Below are 22,618 nucleotides of genomic sequence, written 5' to 3' on the forward strand. Positions count from 1 at the left end.
GGTGGCGCATGCGCGGCATCCGGGTTCTTGAGCTCGCGTCTACTGCAGACGTGGCAGAAGGAGTGTTCGGCCCCGGAGCATGGGGGAGGAACTTCCGGGGACGACGCTCCGGCCCCCTCGGAACCGGAAGTTGGGCCTGGGAGCCTTGACGTTAGGAACGAAGTCGAACCTGGATCTGGAGCCGGGTGAGGAGTGGCATCGGGAGGTTGGTGGGTAGGAAAGCAGGGGAGAGGCCGGAATATCATGGCCTGATCGGGGTCCGGTCTGAGAAGGAAGGGAGGAGCCTGGGGGCGGGGCACAGGGAGAGACCCTCGCCTCACGCATCCATAATCCTGGATCAGTTCTGGACCCTCCCTTCTCTCCTCCAGGCCCAGGTTCCGGCTCCCGCTTCCTGCCCGGAGCCTGTTGAAGGGCGCAAGTCGCTCGATCTCCATGCTTAATGGACCACCCCTCTCGTCATGGCCCGAGAAGCTAGTTTGTCTTCTTGGTCTTGATGCCTGGCGCGCCCAGCCTCCACAGCTCGACTACTTTCAGAGTTCTAGGAAGCTTGCCCCGCCCCCTGGGTTGTCACCCTCGGCTGTCTACCCAGAATGGAGTCCAGACTTGAGCCTTACTCCAAACTCTTGGGTGTGAGATTATTTCCTGGCGAAGAAGCTTCTTTCCTCCGACCCCCGCCCGCACCCTGACTTTAGGAAGATAGAGGGGAAGGGGTCATCCGTCATGCTTAGTGTTGTGACCTGTGCAAGGTTTAGGATTTGGAAGAACAGTTCCTGGGATGGTTGTAAGGTTAAAGAATTCTAGTCCAGAAGCAGCTCAGTTTTTCTATAATCAGGATGACCCTCTCTAACAAATGGGAGAGGCCCATTGTTCTACTGCAGCAGCTGTGAACTGTCCTGCTTCTTGTGCCCCATCTGTCTATAGAGGAGTGGGAATGATCAGGTTGTTTAGATGTAATTAGACAGTCTTATCCTTGGAAGGACCTGGAAAAGGCCCTCCAATTCATTCCTCTGTTGCTGGGCAAGATTGTAATAACTTTAGTGGTGGCCTAGATTCATGACAAGCATTAAGGAAAGCAGAAACAGAATAGTTGGAGGAGTGCATGGGATTTGGGATACTCCTAGCTCCTCTGCTTGAAGGTTAGATAAATGATCTTTTTACATGAAATTTAACTTTGTCATTGATCCTTGAACTCTTTTCCTAGGTAATTGTGAGAAGTTTTTGTGCCTGGCCTGCACTTAATAGTGTCTGGTACCCTACTAGAGTTTTGGGGTATCCTTTGCCTTTAATGATTTTTTTTTTAAAGATTTTATTTATTTGTCAGAGAGAGAGAGGGAGAGAGAGCAAGCACAGGCAGACAGAATGGCAGGCAGAGGCAGAGGGAGAAGCAGGCTCCCCGCCGAGCAAGGAGCCTGATGTGGGACTCGACCCCAGGACAATGGGATCATGACCTGAGCCGAAGGCAGTTGGTTAACCAACTGAGCCACCCAGGCGTCCCGCATTTAATGATTTTAATGCTTCAGTTCTCAAATCCAACATTCTTTTGGTGGAAAGACTGGAAATGGAGTAGCATTTGAATTGTTGCTGTTCAGCCAAAGAATTTCATTTCTCTAATCAGTTACTCTAAAATTTGTCTTTTGAGGAGGAAGGAATTTAGCTGATATGTTTTATATGTGTAGCCTGAGTGATTACAAATGACTAGGACATTAGAGGGTATTCAGTTTTTGTTGAATGAACCCATGCTAGAGTGAATGAGTTAGAAGTGGGAACGTAGTTTCAGTTACTTAATATCACAGTAGTTCATCAGTAGCAGGACTCCTTGTGTGACTAGACACTAGAAATCATTACCACTGGAAAATGGAGGCTCTTGCCCCATTCCATTGGGCGTGTCTGAAGTTGAAATTTATACCCTTTTGTCAGTGATAAAGCATGGGGTTCACAGTAACAAATCTTTACTTTGAGGAGGTAATCTGGCTACTGGCTGGGACAGAAAATGATAAAGATCCTGTGGTAGTATGGGAACAATTAGACTGATAACTGCCTGATAAGGTCAGTCCTTTTTTGTGTCTACTTCCTACCTTCTATAGTTGCTCTGTCTTTAGAAAGTTGATTTCGACTAATTTCTCACTTCTGTTTCATCTTAGGTGAGATCGAGTTGGGGATGCACTCATAATGAATGTCAACCAGTCAGCTCCACCTCTGCCGCCATTTGGGCAATCCCAGCCTGTCTACCCAGGGTATCATCCATCCAGTTATGGTGGGCAACCAGGATCCACAGCCCCCCCAACTCCCTATGGAGCCTACAATGGCCCAGTACCAGGCTGTCAGCAAACACCTCCCCCAGGTATGTTTCCAAATTTCCTTTGAGCTAAGGATGGGAATCAGTAGTGTTCAGGTTGGGTGGTATTGCCCTACCTAAGCTGCCTAGAGAGTTGGGGTGGCTGGGATTGAGGAACATGACTCTGGCTCTCAGGCATTGAGAACTTTGTGGGCAGTCTGCCCTTTCCTGTTTTTATGGAGTTCTTCCTTAAGACATCTAGTGGAAGCACATCTTCAGTTTCAGGGGCAGTTCACCTCATGTGAGTGTCACCCTATACAGCCTCAACTGCCTGCTTTGTTCACAGCTGGAGGGCAGGGCTGTGGTCACAGCTCCTCCAGAGCCTGTAACCAGGATTGAATGTTTCCTGTTGATCTAAAGTCTCCCTGAAATGACTTGTTCTTCATATATGTTGATAATGCCTCTCACTGAATTAATGGTTCTATCCATAATTGACCCTGTGACAGATAAACTAATTCATGGATAAAAAGTGTGGTGTTTGTGTGCTTCTCCTATCTTTCTGCTCATATCATTCTTTGCCTTTGCTTGAGTTTCATTTGCTTCTTAGATGCTCTGTAATATCAGGGCAATAAGAGAAAACTAATCTGGTCCTGCCTTTGGATCAGTGTTTGGCTTTTAGATTACTTTTGCAAGAAGAGCAGCTGGTACTCTATGGATTGTCCATACGGCTTTTTGGGAAATGGCTAACAGTAGATCTTTGATTAGGCTAGCTGAAGACTTAGGGTATGCCAAACATTTTATGCTTTTTAAGATAGTAAGTTCCATGCAGGGATATGGGGAAAAGAAGACACCAAGGAGGCATAAGTAAAATTTGGGAAATGAATGAAGTATTACCATTTTAATTATAATTTAGAAAAAAATTTGTAAAGTGGTCAGATTAGGTCTCAGGTCTTTGGAAGAGCCTTATTCTGGGTTGAGACTTTGGCTGGACAGAGTCCATCTCCAAACTCTCAAGTCCTGGCTTATCAAAATGGAGTTTGGCATTGGCATAAGAGGAAGTTTTGTTATTGAAAGGAAAATGTATCTGTTTCTGTGATAGCTAGCAAGCAGGTTCAGATTAATAAACCTGTAGGCAGTTTCTAAATTGTCAGATCTCTACCAATTAACAGAGCAAAAGAAAAACAATTGTTTGAACAGGGGTCAGCAATATTTCCAAAGTGGTGTACCAACTTACTAATTCCCTGCATTTCGTGTGGGAAGGATGGTTGGGGATGGTATGCAGAAAGAATTGTTGGGGGAAGTAGAAATAGCTTTGATGCATCTCTGATGAGCAAAAGGATGGAGTACAGCTTTTATGAAGACAAAGGTGGCAGACTAATGGGAAGGCAAATCAGTTGTCTTGACTGAACCACTGGGCAAAATCTCCAAACTGTCAGAACATTTCCCTGAGCCATGTGATATTGGAAGCATCAACACTCAAGAAGTGGATGAAAAGAAGATGGTTAAGATAATTAGAATATATGAAAAAGAGGTTGACAGAATGGTCTCCCCAAGAGGAGCCTTTCTTTACAATCTAGTTCAATAGATTACTTGATCATCTTCTGTATCAACTTTCCCATATGCTCTAAGTTTCTGAGTTCCGGAGTCGGATCTTTTCCTTAAAAGAGTTGACTTCCTAGGGTGCCTACCTGGCTAAGTTAGTGGAGCATATGACTCTTGATCTTGGGATTGTGAGTTTGAGCCCCATGTTGGGTGTGGAGAATATTTAAAATTAAAGGTTTTTTTTTTGTTTGTTTTTTGTTTTAAAGAGGTGACTTTTCATTGAGGGTAAAAACATTAGACTGATCTGGATTGAGTAAGAGCGTATAGTGATCAGGAAGCCTCTACATTCTTGTAGTTCTGCTTATAGCTTCACCTGTAGTATATCTGTCTAGGAGAGTGGAGACACTGACTGATCATCCATGTTCAGAATCTGCTGTAACTAGAGTTACATGTTCGTTCTATCCTTTTGATTGCAAAGCTATAGTATTGGGCCAGCGAAGGTCTGAGCTTATTTATCCTTGCTTTACATTCCTTGCTCAGGGTGGAGAAGAAAGTTATTTCCCAATCATTTAGTTTCTGTCCTTTACCCTCAGGTGTGTCAAGAGCCCCGCCTTCTTCAGAGGCACCTCCAGCCTCAACAGCACAGGCCCCTTCTGGCCAGGCTGCATATGGCCAGTTTGGCCAAGGAGATGTACAGAATGGGCCAAGCTCCACTGTTCAGATGCAGAGGTATGTACTTAGGTCAACCTAAAATTGGTTTGATGAAACTAGAAGAATTAGGAATGGATGAGGGCCTGTCTCCTTCTTTTTCTTTGCCTTTCTCTTAGATCCTCTTTTCACTTCCCTCTACTTTTTTGTATTTTGTTTTCATTTTTCCAGGTTACTGGTGCTACTGTTGTCCACTCTGTAGATCATTAACCCATCTTCATACCTAAGTTCTTTTGTGTATTCTTTCTCTTTCTGTGAACTTGAGTTTTTTCTTTACTAGACATATATCTTCAATAATTGTTACAATCCGGGATGCCTGGGTGGCTCAGTGGGTTGAGCCGCTGCCTTCGGCTCGGGTCATGATCCAGGGGTCCTGGGATTGAGTCCCGCATCAGGCTCCTTGCTCAGCGGGGAGCCTGCTTCTTTCTCTGCCTCTGCCTGCCTCTCTGCCTGCTCGTGTGTACTCGCTTGCTCTTTCTCTCTCTCTCTGGCAAATAAATAAAAAATCTTAAAAAAGAAAAAAAATTGTTACAATCCTACCGAACCTATCCTCAGGGAGAAACAGGAAAAGGGGATCTCAGATTTATCTCTTATATACAAGGGTCTCAGTACAGTAATACTAACACAATCACAAATGTGATTACTAAAAACAGTATATTTTAAAAATTTTGGATATACTGTCCTTATTCTCTAATAATTTAAAAAAATATATTTATTTTTATTTTTTATTTATTTTTTATTTTTATTTTTATATTTATTTTTATTTATTTATATAAAAATATATTTATTTTTAAAAAGAGGTGACCTTGATGGATTCAATAGTAGAAGTAGGGAATCAATCCTATTAAGAGGTTGTTATAGTAGTTCAGGTTTAGGATGGTAATGGTAGAGATGGTGAGAAAGAGATCTGGGATATGTTTCACAGGTAGAGTCAATAGGATTGGATGTGAGATAAGAGTAAAAGAATAAGTCTGGATGTCTTTTAAGTCTTTAAGTCTTGCTGGCTTAAGCAACAGCAAATGGTGCTGTTTACTGAAGTGAGGTATATTTGAGGAGGAGCAAATTTTGGGGTTTATTGAAGGGTTTTATTTTGTACATTATAGGTTTAAGAAGCTACTAGCTAGCAAGTAGAGGTATTGAATATGTAGTTGTATATACAAATCTGCAGGTGAGGAATAATGTCAGGACTAGAGATAAAAATTTGGGAGTCTTCAGCATAGAGATGTTATTTAATGGCATAGGACTAGATGAAGTCATTTAGAAAGTGATCACTGACAGTAAAGAACAGAATTGTGGGGTCGTCTGGGTGGCTCAGTCAGTTGAGCGTCTGCCTTTGGCTCAGGTCGTGATCCCAGGTCCTGGGATCAAGTCCTGCATGGGGCTCTATTCTCAATGGGGAGCCTGCTTCTTCCTTTACCTGCTGCTCCTCCTGCTTGTGCATACTCGCTTTCTCTTTCTCTGACAAGTAAATAAATAAAATCATTAAAAAAAAGAAAACAAAAGAAAGAGAATTGAGAACTGAGCCTTAGAGCCTTGGAGCTTACCAGCATTTTAGAAGGAGGTTTGGGGAGGGGCCATGAAAAGACAATGAGAGGGATGCCTGGGTGGCTCAGTTGGTTAAGCCACTGCCTTCGACTCAGGTCATGATCCCAGGGTCCCAGGCTCCTTACTCATTGGGTAGCCTGCTTCTCTCTCTGCCTCTGCCTGCCGCTCTGCCTGCTTGTATTCTCCCGCGCGCGCTCTCTCTCTCTCTCTCTCTCTGACAAATAAATAAATAAATAAAATCTTCAAAAAAAAAAAAAAAGACAATGAGAGCAGTAGTGAGATCAGAGATTAGCCAGGAGAGCGTGGCATCCTGAAACTAGGTGAGGAAAGTATTTCAGGAAGGCAGGGGAGTAATCAGCTATGTTATTTGCTGCTGAAAAGTAAGACAAGGACTGAGAATTGATTGTTGTGTTGGGTGAGGTTTGGCCTCATAGACAAATGTGGTTTCAGGGAGATACGAAGACAGCTGTGTAGTTGGAGTGAGTCAAAGAGTTTTACTTGAGTAGTAGATTAATACAATCTGAAAACCCTTTTGCTACAAACATCTAGAAAGGAGATAGGATATAGAAGCAAAAAATGTTTTTCAAGTGCATAATCAAGCTTAAAAAGAAAAAGTGAGGGGCGCCTGGGTGGCTCAGTGGTTTGGGCTGCTGCCTTCAGCTCGGGTCATGATCTCAGGGTCCTGGGATCGAGCCCCGCATAGGGCTCTCTGCTCCGCAGGAAGCCTGCTTCTCTCTCTCTCTCTCTGCCTGCCTCTCTGCCTACTTGTGATCTCTGTCTGTCAAATAAATAAATAAAATCTTTAAAAAAAAAAAAAAGAAAAAAAAGAAAAAGTGAAATCCTCATGTACTAGAGACCAAGTGAGAACTGAAAATCAAAGTGGTAAGTAGACACCGTGGCTGCCTGTGGAGAGGGCGGGAATGATCATTTTAAGAACTTGAGGACTTCAGTTTAAGGAGGTACTGGGAATGAGGGTCCAGAAAAGTCCTTGGGCTTTTCTGCGCTGGTGTTTGGTCTTGAGATCTTATCTGTGAAGTGTAGTCCTGGGCCGCACTTTCAGTGAACAGGTAGACTAGGAAGAAAATCTGCACATTGTTACTGGTTGATATTAAGGAATCTTTTATTTCTTGTGGGTTGATTGTGGGTAAGTGGTGGGAAGAACGTCTTAGGACTGCAAATGGACACAAGGGAACTTCTTGGGTAATGAAAGTGTGCTAAAATTAGGTTCTGGTCATGGCTGCACAACTCTATAAAATTTACTAAAACTCATTAAATTGTACACTTAAAAGGAATAAATCTAATGGTATGGAAATTGTATTTCAAAGCTTTTTTTAAAAAAAAATGTCATCTTTGGTGTCAGTACTGTTGGAGTATTTTATAGACGGAAATATGAAACAACCACACTTCCTCAGCTCGGGCTGTAAAGGATTCTCAGAGGGAAAAAAGAAAATTGATTAGGCTAAACAGAGGCTATTAGAGGAAGCAGACAGTGGACTAGTACCTTGAAAGCGTTAAGGGAATACAGTTGTCATTGTAGAATTATGTACCTAGCTGAGAGGAAGCACAAATAAAGACATTTACAAACAGACTCAGAGTTTACCATGTATAGACCTTGGCTGAGAAAATTATTAAGGGATAGGCTAAGGAATAAAAGGAAAATAAACCCAGAAAGAAGGATCTTTTTTTTTTTTTTTTAAGATTTTATTTATTCATTTGACTGAGAGAGACACAGTGAGAAAGGGAACACAAGCAGGGGAAGTGGGAGAGGGAGAAGCAGTCTTCCTGCTGAGCAGGGAGCACAATGCTGGGCTTGACCCCAGAACCCTGGGTTCGTGACCTGAGCTGAAGGCAGATGCTTAATGACTGAGCCACCCAGGCACCCCAAGAAGGTTCTTTAAAAAGAAAGGGAAGGGGTGCCTGGGTGGCTCAGTGGGTTAAGTCTCTGCCTTCGGCTCAGGTCATGATCTCAGGGTCCTAGGATTGAGCCCAGCATTGGGCTTTCTGCTCAGCGGGGAGCCTGCTTCCCCCTCTCTCTCTGCCTGCCACTCTACCTACTTATGATCTATCTCTCTCTCTGTCAAATAAATAAATAAAATCTTAAAAAAAGAAAGAAAGAAAGGGAAATAAGAACTCAAGACCTAGAGATGGAGCATAGACATATCAATTCTTTGGTAATGTTTGGCTAAAGGAGAAGCAAAAGCTTGAGGGAGGTATGAGGTTTTAGGGCAATTTTATTTGGCTGGATTTTTATTTTTTATTTTTTTTAAAAGATTTTATTTGAAAGAGCGTGAGAGAAAGAGAGTACAAGCAGGGGGGAGAGTTAGAGGGAGAAGCAGACTCCTTGCTGAGCAGGGATCCTGATGTGGGACTCAGTCCCAGGAACCTGGGATTATGACCTGAGCTGAAGGCAGACATTTAACTGACTGAGCCACCCAGGTGCCCTCACTGGATTTTAAAAAACAACATAATTGAGATATAACTGACATGCCATGTAGTTCTCCCATTTAAAGTATACAATACAGTGGATTTTAATATATTCATAGATACGTGAAACCATCACCACAGTTTGAGAACATTTTCATCACCTCAAGAAGAAACACCATATCCTTTAGCTCAGTAGTTACTATTATTTTGCTTGTCCTTCATTCCCCCTCAACCCTAAGCAACCACTACAGTAGTTTCCCTTTCTGCAATCCATAAGCAGAAAATCCTCTCTCTGAGGTACTATCAGAGGGTTAGTAGTACAATAAGATAAAGAGAACATATTAAAAAGCCATTCAACTTCATAAGTAATGAGAAAAGTACAAATCAAAAGCGTAAGATTCTACTATGTATCCATTAAAGTGGCAAAATTAAAAAGTCTGATAGTCCCAGATGTTGCAGAGGATATGGAGTAGTAGGATCTCTTATCCACAGGTGGTTGGATGCAAATTAGAACAACTACTCTGGGGAAATAATTTGGAATTATCTGTTAAAATTAAAGAAATACATACCTTGTGATCTGGCAACTCACTTACAGATATATGCCTTAGGAAAATTCAGGTATATATAAACAAGTATATGAGTGTTCATAGCAATGTTATTTGTAATATTAAAAAATTAGAAAAACTGAAATATCCATCTACATTAAAATACTTCAGTAAATTATGATATTTATTTAGTGGAATAGCATTTAGTAATGACAGGCAATGCCATTATAGGTGAATTTCAAAATCATGGTTGAACAAAAGACGCCACACCCAAGGAGTATGTATGATGTGATTCTATTTACAAAAGTTTAAAAAAGTGACAGAACTGAACTATGGTTTGTTGTTGTTTTGGCAGTGGGGAGAGACAGAGAGAGAGAGAGGCTCGACCCTCGGACTCTATCTTAACAACCCTGAGATCATGACCTGTGCCAAAATCAGGAGTCAGATGCTTAACCAACTGAGCCACCCAGGCACTTCTGAACTATGTTGTTTTAAAAAGACAAGGAAATGAATATTAAGAAGTTAGGAAAGTAGTTAACCTCTGGGAGAAGAAAGGGAGCTGTGATGGAGGAGAGGTACAGGAGGCCTGTGGTCCTAGTGTTCTATTTCTTGACTTGCTTTTTAGTTACATTGGTGTTTGTATAATCATTAATACATATTTGTTTTATGTATTATTTCTATTTCCATTATATTTTACAATTAAAAGTAAAGTACATTGAACTAAGATCAGATCTGGGCTGTATAGTTCTAGCTTGTTTTGCTGCTTATACTCTTCGTGTCTTACTTTTCTATCTGCTCTGTCCTCATTTTACTGTGAGGGTTAAATTAAAGCACTTAGAGATGCTTGTAAGTTGTAAAGCTATTTACAGATAATATTACTAGGGCATGTGGTAGAGTAACAGTGGGTAGTTGATATAGTTGATATAGTTATACATATTAAAGAAGTAGTAACCATGGAATATAATTATTCTGACAAGGATTTATGTGCATTGGCCATGGAGCTAATGGTATGTTTGTGGTATGGAAAACAAAAAAAGCAAAGCCCATCAAAGAGCTTAGGGAGGTGTAAGGTTCACTGGCATAACAGTCAGAAAATAGTAGTTGAATGAATGAATGAGTGAAAAGTGTTAAACTGCAACACTGTAGGAACTAAACAAATCAAATAAAATACAAGTTTTTTAGTAGAGACAAGCAGAAAGGATAAATCAGAATTTCAGTGTAACTGACTATTGTTTTGAAGAATTTGATTCATTCGTGAAATCCCATATGGAGCTTGTTATGTATAATAATCTATGTTGGAGATTTCTACGGTAATAACACCATAAAACACCACCAGTGCAGTTCCTCATGGATATGTAATGATACTGGAATGATTCTGTATTTATATTAATGTGCCATCTAATGCCATGGGAATGTCCAGTGTAGCTATCCAAGTAATGAGGCTTTTACTAGATAAACCCAGCTAGAAGGCTATCTGGTTTATGTCCTGTTTCTCTAGTCCCCTCTGGTAGAGTTGGCATCATCTTTGTAATTAGTACAAAATGTCAAAGTCAGCTGACCTACTTTGCTCCTAACACCTTTGCCAGGATAAAGTAGTTAAGTACTTTGGTTTAAAAGTTAAACAATCAAACTGCATTTGTTTGATCTCCCATTGGTTAAGTGCCTATTGTGTTAATGCTTCTGCACACTTTCCCTTTCAACTTCTTCAGGGCTTCTGTTTAACAGTACTGAGGTATTTTGTTTGTTTGTTTATGAGGTGGTTTTTCAACACAAAGGATTAAGTCAGAGGAGGTGATAATCTAGTAAACATTTGGTCTGAGGGTGCTTGGCATATGTTTGTGGAGTGAACCTAATGGAAAACAAGATTTGCCATGAATAATCATAGTGCAGATCATTAGGAACATAACATATTTACAAGTATACAAAAGTACAAAGCCATTGAGGAGCCCAGATGATAGTAATATGCCGTAGAACAGTACATTTTCTTATATGATGTGGAGCTCCTGCCAGCTTTGAAGGGGGTCCTAGCCTGCGTGTCACCTCTGCCTTCCTTGTCTTCACAGGTTCCCTGGGTCTCAGCCCTTTGGATCAGTACCACTGGCCCCTGTGGTCAGCCAGCCAACTGTGCTTCAGCCCTATGGCCCTCCCCCAACGAGTGCACAGGTGACCGCCCAGCTGGCTGGAATGCAGATCAGTGGTGCTGTGGCCCCAGCCCTTCCCCCAGTGGGGCTGGGCTATGGTGAGTAGCTATGACCACAGGAATGTGACTGTCCCCTTCTTTTTAGAAGCATCAGACTTTGGGGTATACCTGCATCCCTTTTATTTCTTGTGCTTCTGAGTGCCAGCAGATGGGACAATCATTCCTGCCCCTCTCATGTGGAAAGGGAGCGATTTACTGAATAAGAAGGCAAAATCACTAGAGATCTGATTCTACCTCTTCTACTTCTCAGGCCCACCAACATCACTGGCCTCAGCCTCAGGAAGTTTCCCCAACTCTGGTCTGTATGGCTCCTATCCTCAGGGCCAGGCTCCTCCCCTTAGCCAGGCCCAGGGTCATCTTGGGGCCCAGCCTCCCCAGCGATCTGCCCCACCACAGGCCTCCAGCTTCACATCTTCAGCTTCAGGGGGTCCTCGGATGCCTTCGATGACTGGTCCACTCCTGTCTGGACAGGGTTTTGGGGGGCCCTCCTTGAGCCAGCCCAACCATGTGTCCTCACCTCCTCCTCAAGCTCTGCTCCCTGGCACTCAAATGACTGGGCCCCCAGGACCACCGCCACCTATGCACTCCTCCCAGCAGCCAGGCTATCAGCTGCAACAAAATGGTGAGTTTTCTGCAAGGTCTGTCTAGGGGCCAAAGCCTTCAGCTAGTCAGGTGTTTTTGTTCGTTTGCTCTTAGTATTGCTTGTTAGGTGGTGAACTAGGTGGATAGTTTCAGGGCATTATTACTAGGAAGTAGGGTTTATAAGACGTTCTTTTTTCTTTTATTTTTATAAGATTTATTTTTTTATTTATTTGACAGGCAGAGATCACGAGCAGGCAGAGAGGCAGGCAAAGAGAGAGGAGGAAGCAGGCTTCCTGCTGAGCAGAGAGCCCGATGCGGGGCTCTATCACAGACCCTGGGATCATGACCTGAGCCAAAGGCAGAGGCTTAAACCCACTGAGCTACCCAGATGCCCCTCTTTCTCTTTTAGTTCAGATAGTGTGGTCTTTTTCTGGATGGTTATTACCTCAAAATTCTATACTTAAAGGAGTCCGGTCATTTTCCTGAGGCCCTAAGAGATAGGGAGGGGATTTTGAATTTATCAGCCTTGTGCCCTTGTGTCTCAGGTTCCTTTGGACCAGCCCGGGGCCCTCAGCCCAATTATGGAAGTTCCTACCCAGGAGCACCCACCTTTGGCAGTCAGCCTGGGCCTCCTCAACCACTGCCTCCTAAGCGCCTGGATCCTGATGCCATCCCCAGCCCTGTAAGTCAATACTTATGTGGTCCTAGGGATGGAGTTTTTGGCTGCCAGATAAGTGAGTCAACCTAGATGAGATGTTTGCCTAGCATTTTCTGATTATGTTCCCTTTTTGTTCATCTTCTTGTAGGTATAGAACCAGTTCCTTTGAACTGGAACTTGGTAGGTATAGAACCAGTTCCTTTGAACTGGGACTTCTGCCCCCCAGAAGTCTTTTGGGGGGCACTTTTGCTCCATAGCTGGGCAGGGAAGGAAGGGAAGCCAAGAGTGATCAGTAGTGTCAGTAGAGCACTGGTTGAGTGCTGCATTCTGTCACTATTGGACATAGCATGGTAACCTCTGCCCTTGGAGTAGTAGGGGGGTCCAGGTCGTATCCTCTTAGATTTGATAGGATGGCAGTCATCTTAATGGGTGGAGCTGGTGGGAATTAACTGATGGTAGGTGTTAAGAGAAGGAAAGCCTCACTGGTGTCTCTCTGTCTCTAGTTGGACAGTGTTTTAGGAGGAAACCTACAGTACTTTTGTTGGCTAGAATCCTGCTGTGTAGATGAGAAGTGATCTGCAGTTTACAAGGGCAATGTGGGGAAGCTGTTTTTTCCCAGGAAGAGAGTGACTCACCCTTAGAGCCATCATCAGAATCCTTAGGCCTTCCTTATCCTCCTTGGAATCGAGGTTGGGACTGTACTCCTAAGTAGGGGCTACTTTATAGTTCTGTCTACAACATTTGCTCTGTCAGTTACCTCACCATGCTTAGCCATTGTCATATTCCATTCTGTTCTCTTCCCTCTTCCTTTGGGGAATTACCATGGTGAAGGACCCTGTTGGCTAAGAGTGACTGTAGAGGATTAAGCAGCCTCTCCTTTTCCCCTCCTTCAGGGAGAACAAGAGTCTGGTCTGGTATAAGGAAAAGCTTCTTTAAGCATTAGCACAGTCCTTAGATGGGAGGTTTGTCTTTTTGGAAGGAATATCCTTCTTCCTCCTTCTTAAGGCTTTTCCCCTTCAGCCCCTCCCTGTAAAACCCCTGCTTGCTTCCTGTTTGCCCCTTTGTCCTTTGACTGGAACTTGGTAGGTATAGAACCAGTTCCTTTGAACTGGGACTTCTGCCCCCCAGAAGTCTTTGTACATCATAGTCTGAGCCATTAAAGCCTATGTGTTGGGCCAGAGAGGCTTGGAATTTCTGACCTAGAGAGGGCCTGATTTCAGCAGTATGAGCTGGGCTCCAGCTGTTCATGTCTAACTCATCAGGGTCGAGAGAAGTAACATCTGCTTCTTGTTCTTTTGTCTCCCTCCCTGTATTCCCCTGCTGCCTTTATTATTAAAACACTAAAAGCAACTCAATGAGCTGCCTCCTCAGCAGAAAACCAGGCACAGAATAGACCCTGATGCCATTCCTAGTCCAGTAAGTGCAGGGGGTGGTGTGTGTGTGCGTGTCATCCCTGTGTTAATGCCACCCATGCATGCCTGTGACCTCATCTTCACCTCAACCACCATGTTCATCCCTCTCCATCCTCTTCCCTTAGTTTTTCTAGACCCTCGCTTTTATCCACCAGAAGGATGTGCATGTCTCAAATCACCATGTAATGAAATGACAAGCCGTTAGCAGTGCTTTGAGTATGGGATGGTAGATCAGGCTCTAAGGGTGGGGTCAGGTGGCATGTTAAGCTTTGGTTTTAGTCCAGTTGGGTCTTCCGGTGGCCTGCATGTGACATTTGATAGAACAGGACAAAGTGGAGTGATAGGTTCTTCCCCTTTGGGATTGATTTGTCTACAGCTTATGGAGAAACTTTGGGTAGGTGACTACAAATGTGTAAGTTTGGGATACTGGCATTTCTCACAGGGGAAGAGACTGCTGGTTTGGGAAAGCGTGGGCCACATTCTCATTGGGAGAGTTTGTTTGACTCTGATACATTTCTAAGCTTCAACTCTTAAGGATATGGAGTCTTATTCTCCATTTACTTTTTCTGGTTTTACCAAACCATCTTAAAGTAACTGACCAAAGGTTATCAGCCTACACAAAGTTCTGATTGCCAACTTTGTAAAATCTTTTTTTTTTTTTTCCCCCTTTGCTGGGTCTGTCAAAATGTGGGGGACTGAGGATTGGGCTTGTAAAGATCAGGTACTTAATCCTCTTCTCCCATATTGACACACTGATGCTTACTTGAAAATAAGGCAGCATCTGCTTCCTCACCTTACCTGGTCATTTCTGTTTAATCCTCTCCTCACCCTGTCCCTTCTACTTTCATTGAGTCTAGAGTCATTCCAGGTAGATCCATTTTTACATGGTTACCGTTGTCTGTTTTCCTGCTCTGACTCAGAATGTGTCTTGGTGAGAGGATTGGGAGGGGAGGTGTGCTGGGGGAGGGAAGTGGAATCCAGTCATGTTGGAAGGTTTGTGATGAGACCTGGAGCTTTCCTGGACTGGGGGGAATAGTGGGGTGGTCACCACAGATTGGGGATCAGGGTAATTCATAAAGAAGCCCATTCTCAGTGTTGCCTGCTGAGCATTTTGCTGCTGATTATAGAATGGAAGATTGGCCTTGTAGCACCTTATGTGATCTCCAGAAGGAGAGCATACCTGGTGCATGAGGTATTCTTAACAGATTACTGGTTTCCATGCTGTAGCTCTAGCCTTTCTCCTGGCTCTCCAGGACCTGGTACTTGCTTTCTTCTGTCACCTCATTCATTTTAGTTCTTCCCTACAGATTCAGGTTATTGAGGATGACAGGAACAACCGGGGTTCAGAGCCATTTGTTACTGGAGTACGGGGACAGGTGCCACCCTTAGTTACCACCAACTTCCTGGTGAAAGACCAAGGTAAGGAGGGTATTAATTTCTCTCTAGAGGGCTTTTTCTACTATGGGTAAACTTTTATCAGTTTTTTGGGTTTTTTCAAGCTTTATTTATTTGAGAGAGAGAAGTTGGGGTGGGGGGAGTGTGCACACGGGGAGGGGCAGAGGGAGAGGGAGAAAATCTCAAGCAGACTCTTTCTGAGCATAGAACCCAACCTAGGGCTCTACTGTGAGATCATGGCCTCACTGACCATTTAGCATTTTGGGGGGCAATGGGTGGATCAGCAACGGAGAGCTGGTGTTTGGAGGGATTCTTTGATCTGACCCTGGTTTTCTGCCTCCTCTAGGGAATGCAAGTCCCCGATATATCCGATGCACATCCTATAACATCCCTTGCACATCTGACATGGCTAAGCAGGCTCAGGTGCCCTTGGCGGCTGTCATCAAGCCACTGGCAAGGCTGCCACCAGAGGAGGTAAGTCAGGGAAGGGACTAGAGTATAATGAAAGGGAGGAAGAGGGGGAAGAAGACTTATTCCTAGAAATGATTCTGGCAGTCATAATGGAAGAAATCTTGGTTGGGCAAGAAGGGAGATTATCTTCAGTAGCTTTCTCTCCCGGGCCCATGCCTGACAGTTATGGTTGGGATGAAGGGAAAAGCCCAAGAAATTCTTGGAGGGGAGCAGGGGCCCTATGGGAGACAAACTATGAAAAGAGGTATGACCAACTTACAGGGGAGGAAGGCAGAGGCCTCTCATGGCATGGTCATCTCCAGATGATTAGTACATTATCCTGTTTTTCTTCTGTACTTTTTGTCATTCCAGCTAAGTTTGGGAATGTTAGGACAGCATATAAGAAAAAAAGGTAGATTAGGGTCCAATAGTCCTTCTCTTACCTGACTTGAGCCCTGATTTATTACCTCAGTACCTGAAATCAGCATGAAAAGAGAGAGTGAGCTTGTCAGCTGCTCTGCCAGGCTTTGGTAGGATACCATCATGTTTATTCCGAGCTTACTGAATTTAGGGTAGATTTCTCTGTAACTAGAAGCTCACGATGCAGTTTATATCCTGCCTCTTTCCATCTTGCTCTGTTTTTTTTTTTTTTCAGTCTCTGGGTCTCAATGGGGATGGTTAGACACTTGGGTGCTGATCTCTTATCTATAGGGTGACATGTGCTTGGGACATTGGTAGTTGTCACAGAAACCCAGGGGTGGAGGAGATCATTGTTAGAGATGCTTGGCTGGGGAAGGAAGCATAGAGTTAAGATCCCTAGGGCAAAAAGTGAGGAGAATTGAAGACAGGGCCAGAAATGAGAATCCTAGGTTATCTTTGGCTTTCTCCTTACATGCCTATGGCAGCTCCTTATTTCTCCATACATGCCTATGGGGTCGGGCCACTTTCACAGTTCTTTTCTTTCAAAAAGTGGAATTCTGGAGATGAGGAATAAGAAGAGGGAGCTATAGAATTTGAACGCTTAAGGACGTTCCTGTGACCAGTACCCTCATCATTTATCTTCATTCCCCTTTACTGTACTCTCCTCAGGCAAAATACCTTAGCTATGCCCCCCTCCCTTCAGGTTGTTCCTCTTTATCTCTTGGCATGTGTCTCAACCCACTGTAACTTTCCACTCTCTGAGCCCCTCCCTTTTGCTCCTTAGGCTTCACCGTATGTCGTGGACCATGGGGAATCTGGCCCTTTGCGCTGCAACCGCTGCAAAGCATATATGTGTCCCTTCATGCAGTTCGTTGAGGGAGGGAGGCGCTTCCAGTGCTGCTTTTGCAGTTGTATCAATGATGGTATGTTCGCGAGGGCTGGGATTGGGGGGATGTTCTTCTGTATTGCGTCTCTGTTACTCTCTTTCTAGTGAGATAGGTGAGGTTCCCTTATTTAGGAACTGGGGAAGTAGGGCACGTATGGGGATGTGGGGCAGTAGAGTGAGCTCAGCCAGGCCAGACTTATTAAGATTGAGATAGACATTTGAGTAGTATTCTGTCATGTTCCCCACAGTTCCCCCCCAGTATTTTCAACATCTGGATCATACCGGCAAACGTGTGGATGCTTATGACCGTCCTGAGCTATCCCTGGGCTCTTATGAATTCTTGGCCACTGTAGATTACTGCAAGGTAAGGGAAAGTAGCATGGGGAGAAGCAGTGGGTGGCAGACAGTGAGACAGCTAAGAATTGCTGTGTTCACTTCCCCTACTCTTTCGTTGTCCCCTTTGATGTTGACTTCTCTCTAGTCACCTATCAAGCTTACCAATCCCCCTCTCTCCCCAACGTTTCCTTCCTTTGCAGAACAATAAGTTCCCCAGCCCTCCTGCCTTCATCTTCATGATTGATGTCTCCTACAATGCCATCAGGAGTGGTCTTGTTAGGCTCCTCTGTGAGGAGCTCAAGTCACTGTTAGACTTTCTACCTAGGTGAGATTTATGGAGACAAAGTGTATCCCTTGGATAATCACTGGGGTGTGGGTGGTTCTGGGTTGTTGACTCAATAAGTAGAGCTTGAGGTCATGACGTTGGCTGGTGAAGAAGGTGGCAAGTGTGGGTAATGATGTTACCTTTTACAGGGAGGGCGGAGCAGAAGAGTCAGCAATCCGAGTTGGCTTCGTCACCTATAATAAGGTGCTCCACTTCTACAATGTGAAGAGCTCATTGGCCCAGCCACAGATGATGGTTGTATCTGATGTGGCTGACATGTTTGTGCCACTGCTGGATGGCTTCCTTGTCAATGTCAGTGAGTCTCGGGCAGTCATCACCAGGTAAGAGCCAGATTATAGAGGTAAAGTGGGAGTGGGGTGGAAACAAACACAGGAAGCCAGACAGCTGAACAGAGGGGTCAGCAGATGGACAGGGACTGTGCCTCAGGAGTTTTCAGTCTAGGGGGCTACATGATTCTTCAGAGGATTAAGGACTGAGGAATTGAGTCTGGATAGCAGTTTTTTTTTTTTTTTTTTTTTTTAAAGATTTTATTTATTTATCAGAGAGAGAGAGGGGGAGAGAGTGAGCACAGGCAGACAGAATGGCAGGCAGAGGCAGAGGGAGAAGCAGGCTCCCTGCTGAGCAAGGAGCCCGATGTGGGACTCGATCCCAGGACGCTGGGATCATGACCTGAGCCGAAGGCAGCTGCTTAACCAACTGAGCCACCCAGGCGTCCCTGGATAGCAGTTTTGATTGCTTCCCATCACCTGTTTCTCCAGCTTATTGGATCAGATTCCTGAAATGTTTGCAGACACAAGGGAGACAGAGACAGTATTTGCCCCAGTTATCCAGGCTGGCATGGAGGCTCTAAAGGTAAGGTTAGAACCCTGACAACTTCCTCTGCCTTGCTTTCCTCTGACCATCTTATACCCTGGGATATAATTACTATTTCTTTAGTGATTGAAGACTGTCCAGTGAGTCTGCATGTGTGACATAACTGGCACTGAATAACGGCAAGGGAAGGGATGAATGAATAATAGCTGAATAAAGGAAAGAATGAACAAGTAGTCTTCTCTTTCCTAGGCTGCTGAGTGTGCAGGGAAGCTGTTTCTGTTCCATACCTCCCTGCCCATTGCAGAGGCCCCAGGGAAACTGAAGAACAGAGACGATAGGAAATTGATCAACACAGACAAAGAGAAGGTATGGGATTGGGAGATGGGGGGAGGACTTTCCATGACAGAGGAAGGTGGTGATTCTTTGCAATGCAATACTCTTAACTTTCTTGATTGGGTACTAGGACTAGACACTCTGCTCTTTCACATGTCAAGTCCATGACTGCCAACTTTGTCCAGTGCTCCTGCACTTCTCTGTCCCATTTCATCCCAAAGCCCTTGATAGATTCTTTTTTTTTTTTTTAAAGAGAATGTTCTACTACTGTTGCAAATACCTATGAAGTAGATCTGAAGTTGTGCATATATTTGAATATCCCATATTAAATACATAGTTCTCAAGTAGGGTGGAGCTATTTGAATATTTTCTTCTGTTCCTCCACAGACTCTGTTCCAGCCTCAGACAGGTGCCTATCAGACCCTGGCCAAAGAGTGTGTGGCCCAAGGCTGCTGTGTAGATCTCTTTCTCTTCCCTAACCAGTATGTGGATGTGGCCACGCTCTCTGTTGTACCCCAGCTCACGGGTGGTTCTGTCTACAAATACGCTTGCTTTCAGGTAGGGCATGGGACTCTGGGTAGCAGGTGGGAGTGGGACTGGGAATGTCTGCTTTACATGTGGAGCAGCTCTTTAGCTACTGACTCCTTAATAGGAATCCCGGTGGCAGAGGAAACCCTATAATCTAAAGAAGAGAGCCATAAGGGTAGTGGTTAGGAGCATGGGGCTTGGAAACAGTCCTGGGTGGTTATTCTGGCCTTCCCAGAATACTAGCAATATGACCTAGGAGAAATTACTCATTTATTGCTTTTGTTTCTTCATCTGTAAAATGGGGTTTTAATACTTCTTAATTAAGATCTGTCATTAGAATCAGGTAGTTATACGTAAGGTTCTTAATGTGGTACTTGGCACATAGTAAATGCTTAAAGGTGTCATTATCATTATCATTATTATCATCATCTTCACTGCTATTGTTATTATAATTCAGCAGGTTGTAGCATGGAGGGGATACAGGGAGATAGACAGCAGGTTGTTATGCAGTCAGTGATGTGACTCTGCTCCTGGGGGGCTGCAGGTGGAGAACGACCAGGAACGGTTCCTGAGTGACCTGCGTCGGGATGTACAGAAGGTTGTTGGCTTTGATGCTGTGATGCGCGTTCGGACAAGCACTGGTCAGTCCCGGTTAGAGAAGAGCAGGCGGGGGACTAAACCTGGGAGGGAGCAAGTGGCACCTGTGATATCTGTAGCCCTGACCTTATCCCTGTGGCCTCAGGTATTCGTGCTGTAGATTTCTTCGGGGCTTTCTACATGAGCAATACAACAGATGTGGAGCTGGCTGGGCTAGATGGGGACAAGACGGTGACTGTGGAGTTCAAGCATGACGACCGGCTCAATGAAGAGAGTGGAGCCCTCCTGCAGGTAGTGGGCGGGAGGCAGGGCCTGGGGAGAAAGTGTCAAGTATCACTGTACTGGATATAAATAGGCTTCAGGGAAGAGGGTTGGAGGTGGGTGGAGAGGACTAGAAGAGGCCAGGGAAGGGATGGCTCATCTTTCTTCTAGCTTAATAATCCAGCAAAGGAGCAGTTTTACAGAGGGCTTTGGTGAAGGAAGGGTATGAGTTCTCCCTTTCTCCCTTCCCCTAGTGTGCCCTGCTCTACACCAGCTGTGCTGGGCAGCGACGGCTCCGCATCCACAATCTGGCCCTGAACTGCTGCACGCAGCTGGCTGATCTGTATCGAAACTGTGAGACTGACACGCTCATCAACTACATGGCCAAGTTTGGTGAGGGTAGAGGCAGGGTGAAGTGGGATTGGGGCTGAAGGGTGATTGTCAGTGATTCAGCATTCCCAGGTAGGTGTGGTGGCAGGAAAGTAGGTGCGATGGGGTGGCCAGCCAGTGACTGTGCTGTCTCCATTTCCCATCCAGCATACCGGGGGGTCCTCAATAGCCCCGTGAAGACTGTTCGTGATACTCTCATCACTCAGTGTGCCCAGATCCTGGCCTGTTATAGAAAGAACTGTGCCAGCCCCTCCTCGGCGGGACAGGTGGGCAAGCACCCTGTTGTTGGGACAAATGTTTGCATTTGGGAGAGATTGCTCATGATCATTAACTTTATTTTGATAACCCCTGCAGTTGATCCTTCCTGAGTGCATGAAGCTACTCCCAGTTTACCTGAACTGTGTGTTGAAGAGTGATGTCCTGCAGCCTGGAGCTGAAGTCACTACTGATGACCGTGCCTATGTCCGACAGCTGGTTACTTCCATGGATGTGGCTGAGACCAATGTCTTCTTTTATCCTCGGCTTCTACCATTGGTGCGACTGAGGGCTGGATGAGACATTGTGTCCTGAGAAAGGGGCATCATAGGAGGAAGGGAAGGGTTATTATTATCTGTTGTCTGACACTAGTGAATTTGTTTTCAACCTGCATTATCTGATGTAATTTTCACACTGAAGAAGTTACTGAGAGATAGAGCTTTCTGAAATTTCATGGGGAGGAGCCACAAAATGTGTCCTCAGTCCTTGGTAAATAACCTTTTGCCCCCTTCCTTTTGTCTAGACAAAGTCTCCCATTGAGAGTGCCACTAAACCACCAGCAGTTCGAGCATCTGAAGAACGTCTAAGCAATGGGGATATATATTTGCTGGAGAACGGGCTCAACCTCTTCCTGTGGGTGGGAGCAAGTGTCCAACAGGGTGTTGTCCAGAGCCTCTTCAGTGTCTCGTCCTTCAGTCAGATCACCAGTGGCTTGGTGAGGGCAGGGAGTCAAGGGGAGTATGGGTGTGGAAATGCATTTTTGGATATGAGTGGGAGCCAGTAAAGTGTGTGCTAGTCTACTTTAATACCAGGGAACATTTGAAGAGGAGGGATGGTGCTTCCTGGGCTTATTACAGATGATGAATAAACCTGTGCTGCCCCATTTTTTACTGGACTCAGAATATCTTACTATAAGGATAAATGAATTTTGTGTTGCAGAGTGTTCTGCCAGTTCTGGATAATCCGCTGTCCAAGAAGGTGCGAGGCCTCATTGATAGCTTAAGGGCACAGAGATCACGGTACATGAAGGTAACACTGACCTAAATCCTGGATTTCTTACCTTGTCAAGTCCTCTCCTAGAAGGGGAGTGGGAATAAGTGATGGGATAATGGGAATTTAGGGCATGTTTAATTTCTTTTGGCCCTGCCTCATGACCCTATTTTTCTGGCCATAGCTTATCGTGGTGAAACAGGAAGACAAGCTGGAGATGCTGTTCAAGCACTTCCTGGTGGAAGACAAGAGCTTGAGCGGGGGAGCATCCTATGTGGACTTTCTCTGTCATATGCACAAGGAAATTCGGCAGCTACTGAGCTAGAGCAAGTGGGTAAATGGCATAGGGTGCCAGGCCAGCTTCCAGAAAGTACTCCAGGATGGCAGAGAAATTGGATATCTAAGTCCATATCTAAGTCATGTAAGCTGACCTCAATCTCTTTGGGGGGAGGGGGAAGTATAAGGAGACACCTTTCTGGGATCAAGTATCCAACCACTCTGTCATGTCCTGCTGATGGAAGGTGCCCCTATCTCCTCGCATTACCCTCCTTTTCCTGCTAATCCTGTCGTAATGAATGTAGTTTCTCAGTTCACTGTATATGATTCGGTGTTGGGGGATTTGGAGGCACCCAGACTCTGGCAATATTATGTGTCCCCTTGGACCAGCCTCCAAGAAGAGAGGGGCAGGCAGGAAGGAGTGGGAATCCCAGGGTTACTATGGGGGGGG

General features: G+C 44.8%; 1 protein-coding gene across 4 annotated transcripts; it reads left to right on the forward strand.

Moving 5' to 3' along the window:
* Positions 1-87: 87 nt before the first annotated feature.
* Positions 88-22,329, forward strand: SEC24C (SEC24 homolog C, COPII coat complex component). 4 transcript variants are annotated; one of them, XM_059397806.1, is made up of 24 exons: positions 88-185; positions 2,142-2,341; positions 4,411-4,546; positions 11,103-11,278; positions 11,490-11,861; positions 12,367-12,503; positions 13,827-13,895; positions 15,199-15,310; positions 15,633-15,760; positions 16,941-17,079; positions 17,291-17,406; positions 17,579-17,703; positions 17,853-18,044; positions 18,483-18,576; positions 18,787-18,903; positions 19,258-19,428; positions 19,943-20,039; positions 20,141-20,286; positions 20,511-20,649; positions 20,794-20,912; positions 21,001-21,180; positions 21,425-21,616; positions 21,841-21,930; positions 22,076-22,329. In XM_059397806.1, the coding sequence occupies exons 2-24, from the start codon at positions 2,170-2,172 to the stop codon at positions 22,214-22,216; spliced, it is 3,360 nt and encodes a 1,119-aa protein (XP_059253789.1). In that variant the 5' UTR covers positions 88-185; positions 2,142-2,169; the 3' UTR covers positions 22,217-22,329. The 4 variants fall into 4 exon arrangements, with proteins under 4 accessions (XP_059253789.1, XP_059253792.1, XP_059253790.1 ...); XM_059397807.1 differs by lacking the exon at positions 88-185 and adding an exon at positions 298-627; XM_059397808.1 differs by lacking the exon at positions 88-185 and adding an exon at positions 1,951-2,046.
* Positions 22,330-22,618: the final 289 nt, after the last annotated feature.

Source organism: Mustela nigripes, chromosome 4, assembly GCF_022355385.1.
Source record: "Mustela nigripes isolate SB6536 chromosome 4, MUSNIG.SB6536, whole genome shotgun sequence".
Classification (NCBI taxonomy): domain Eukaryota; kingdom Metazoa; phylum Chordata; class Mammalia; order Carnivora; family Mustelidae; genus Mustela; species Mustela nigripes.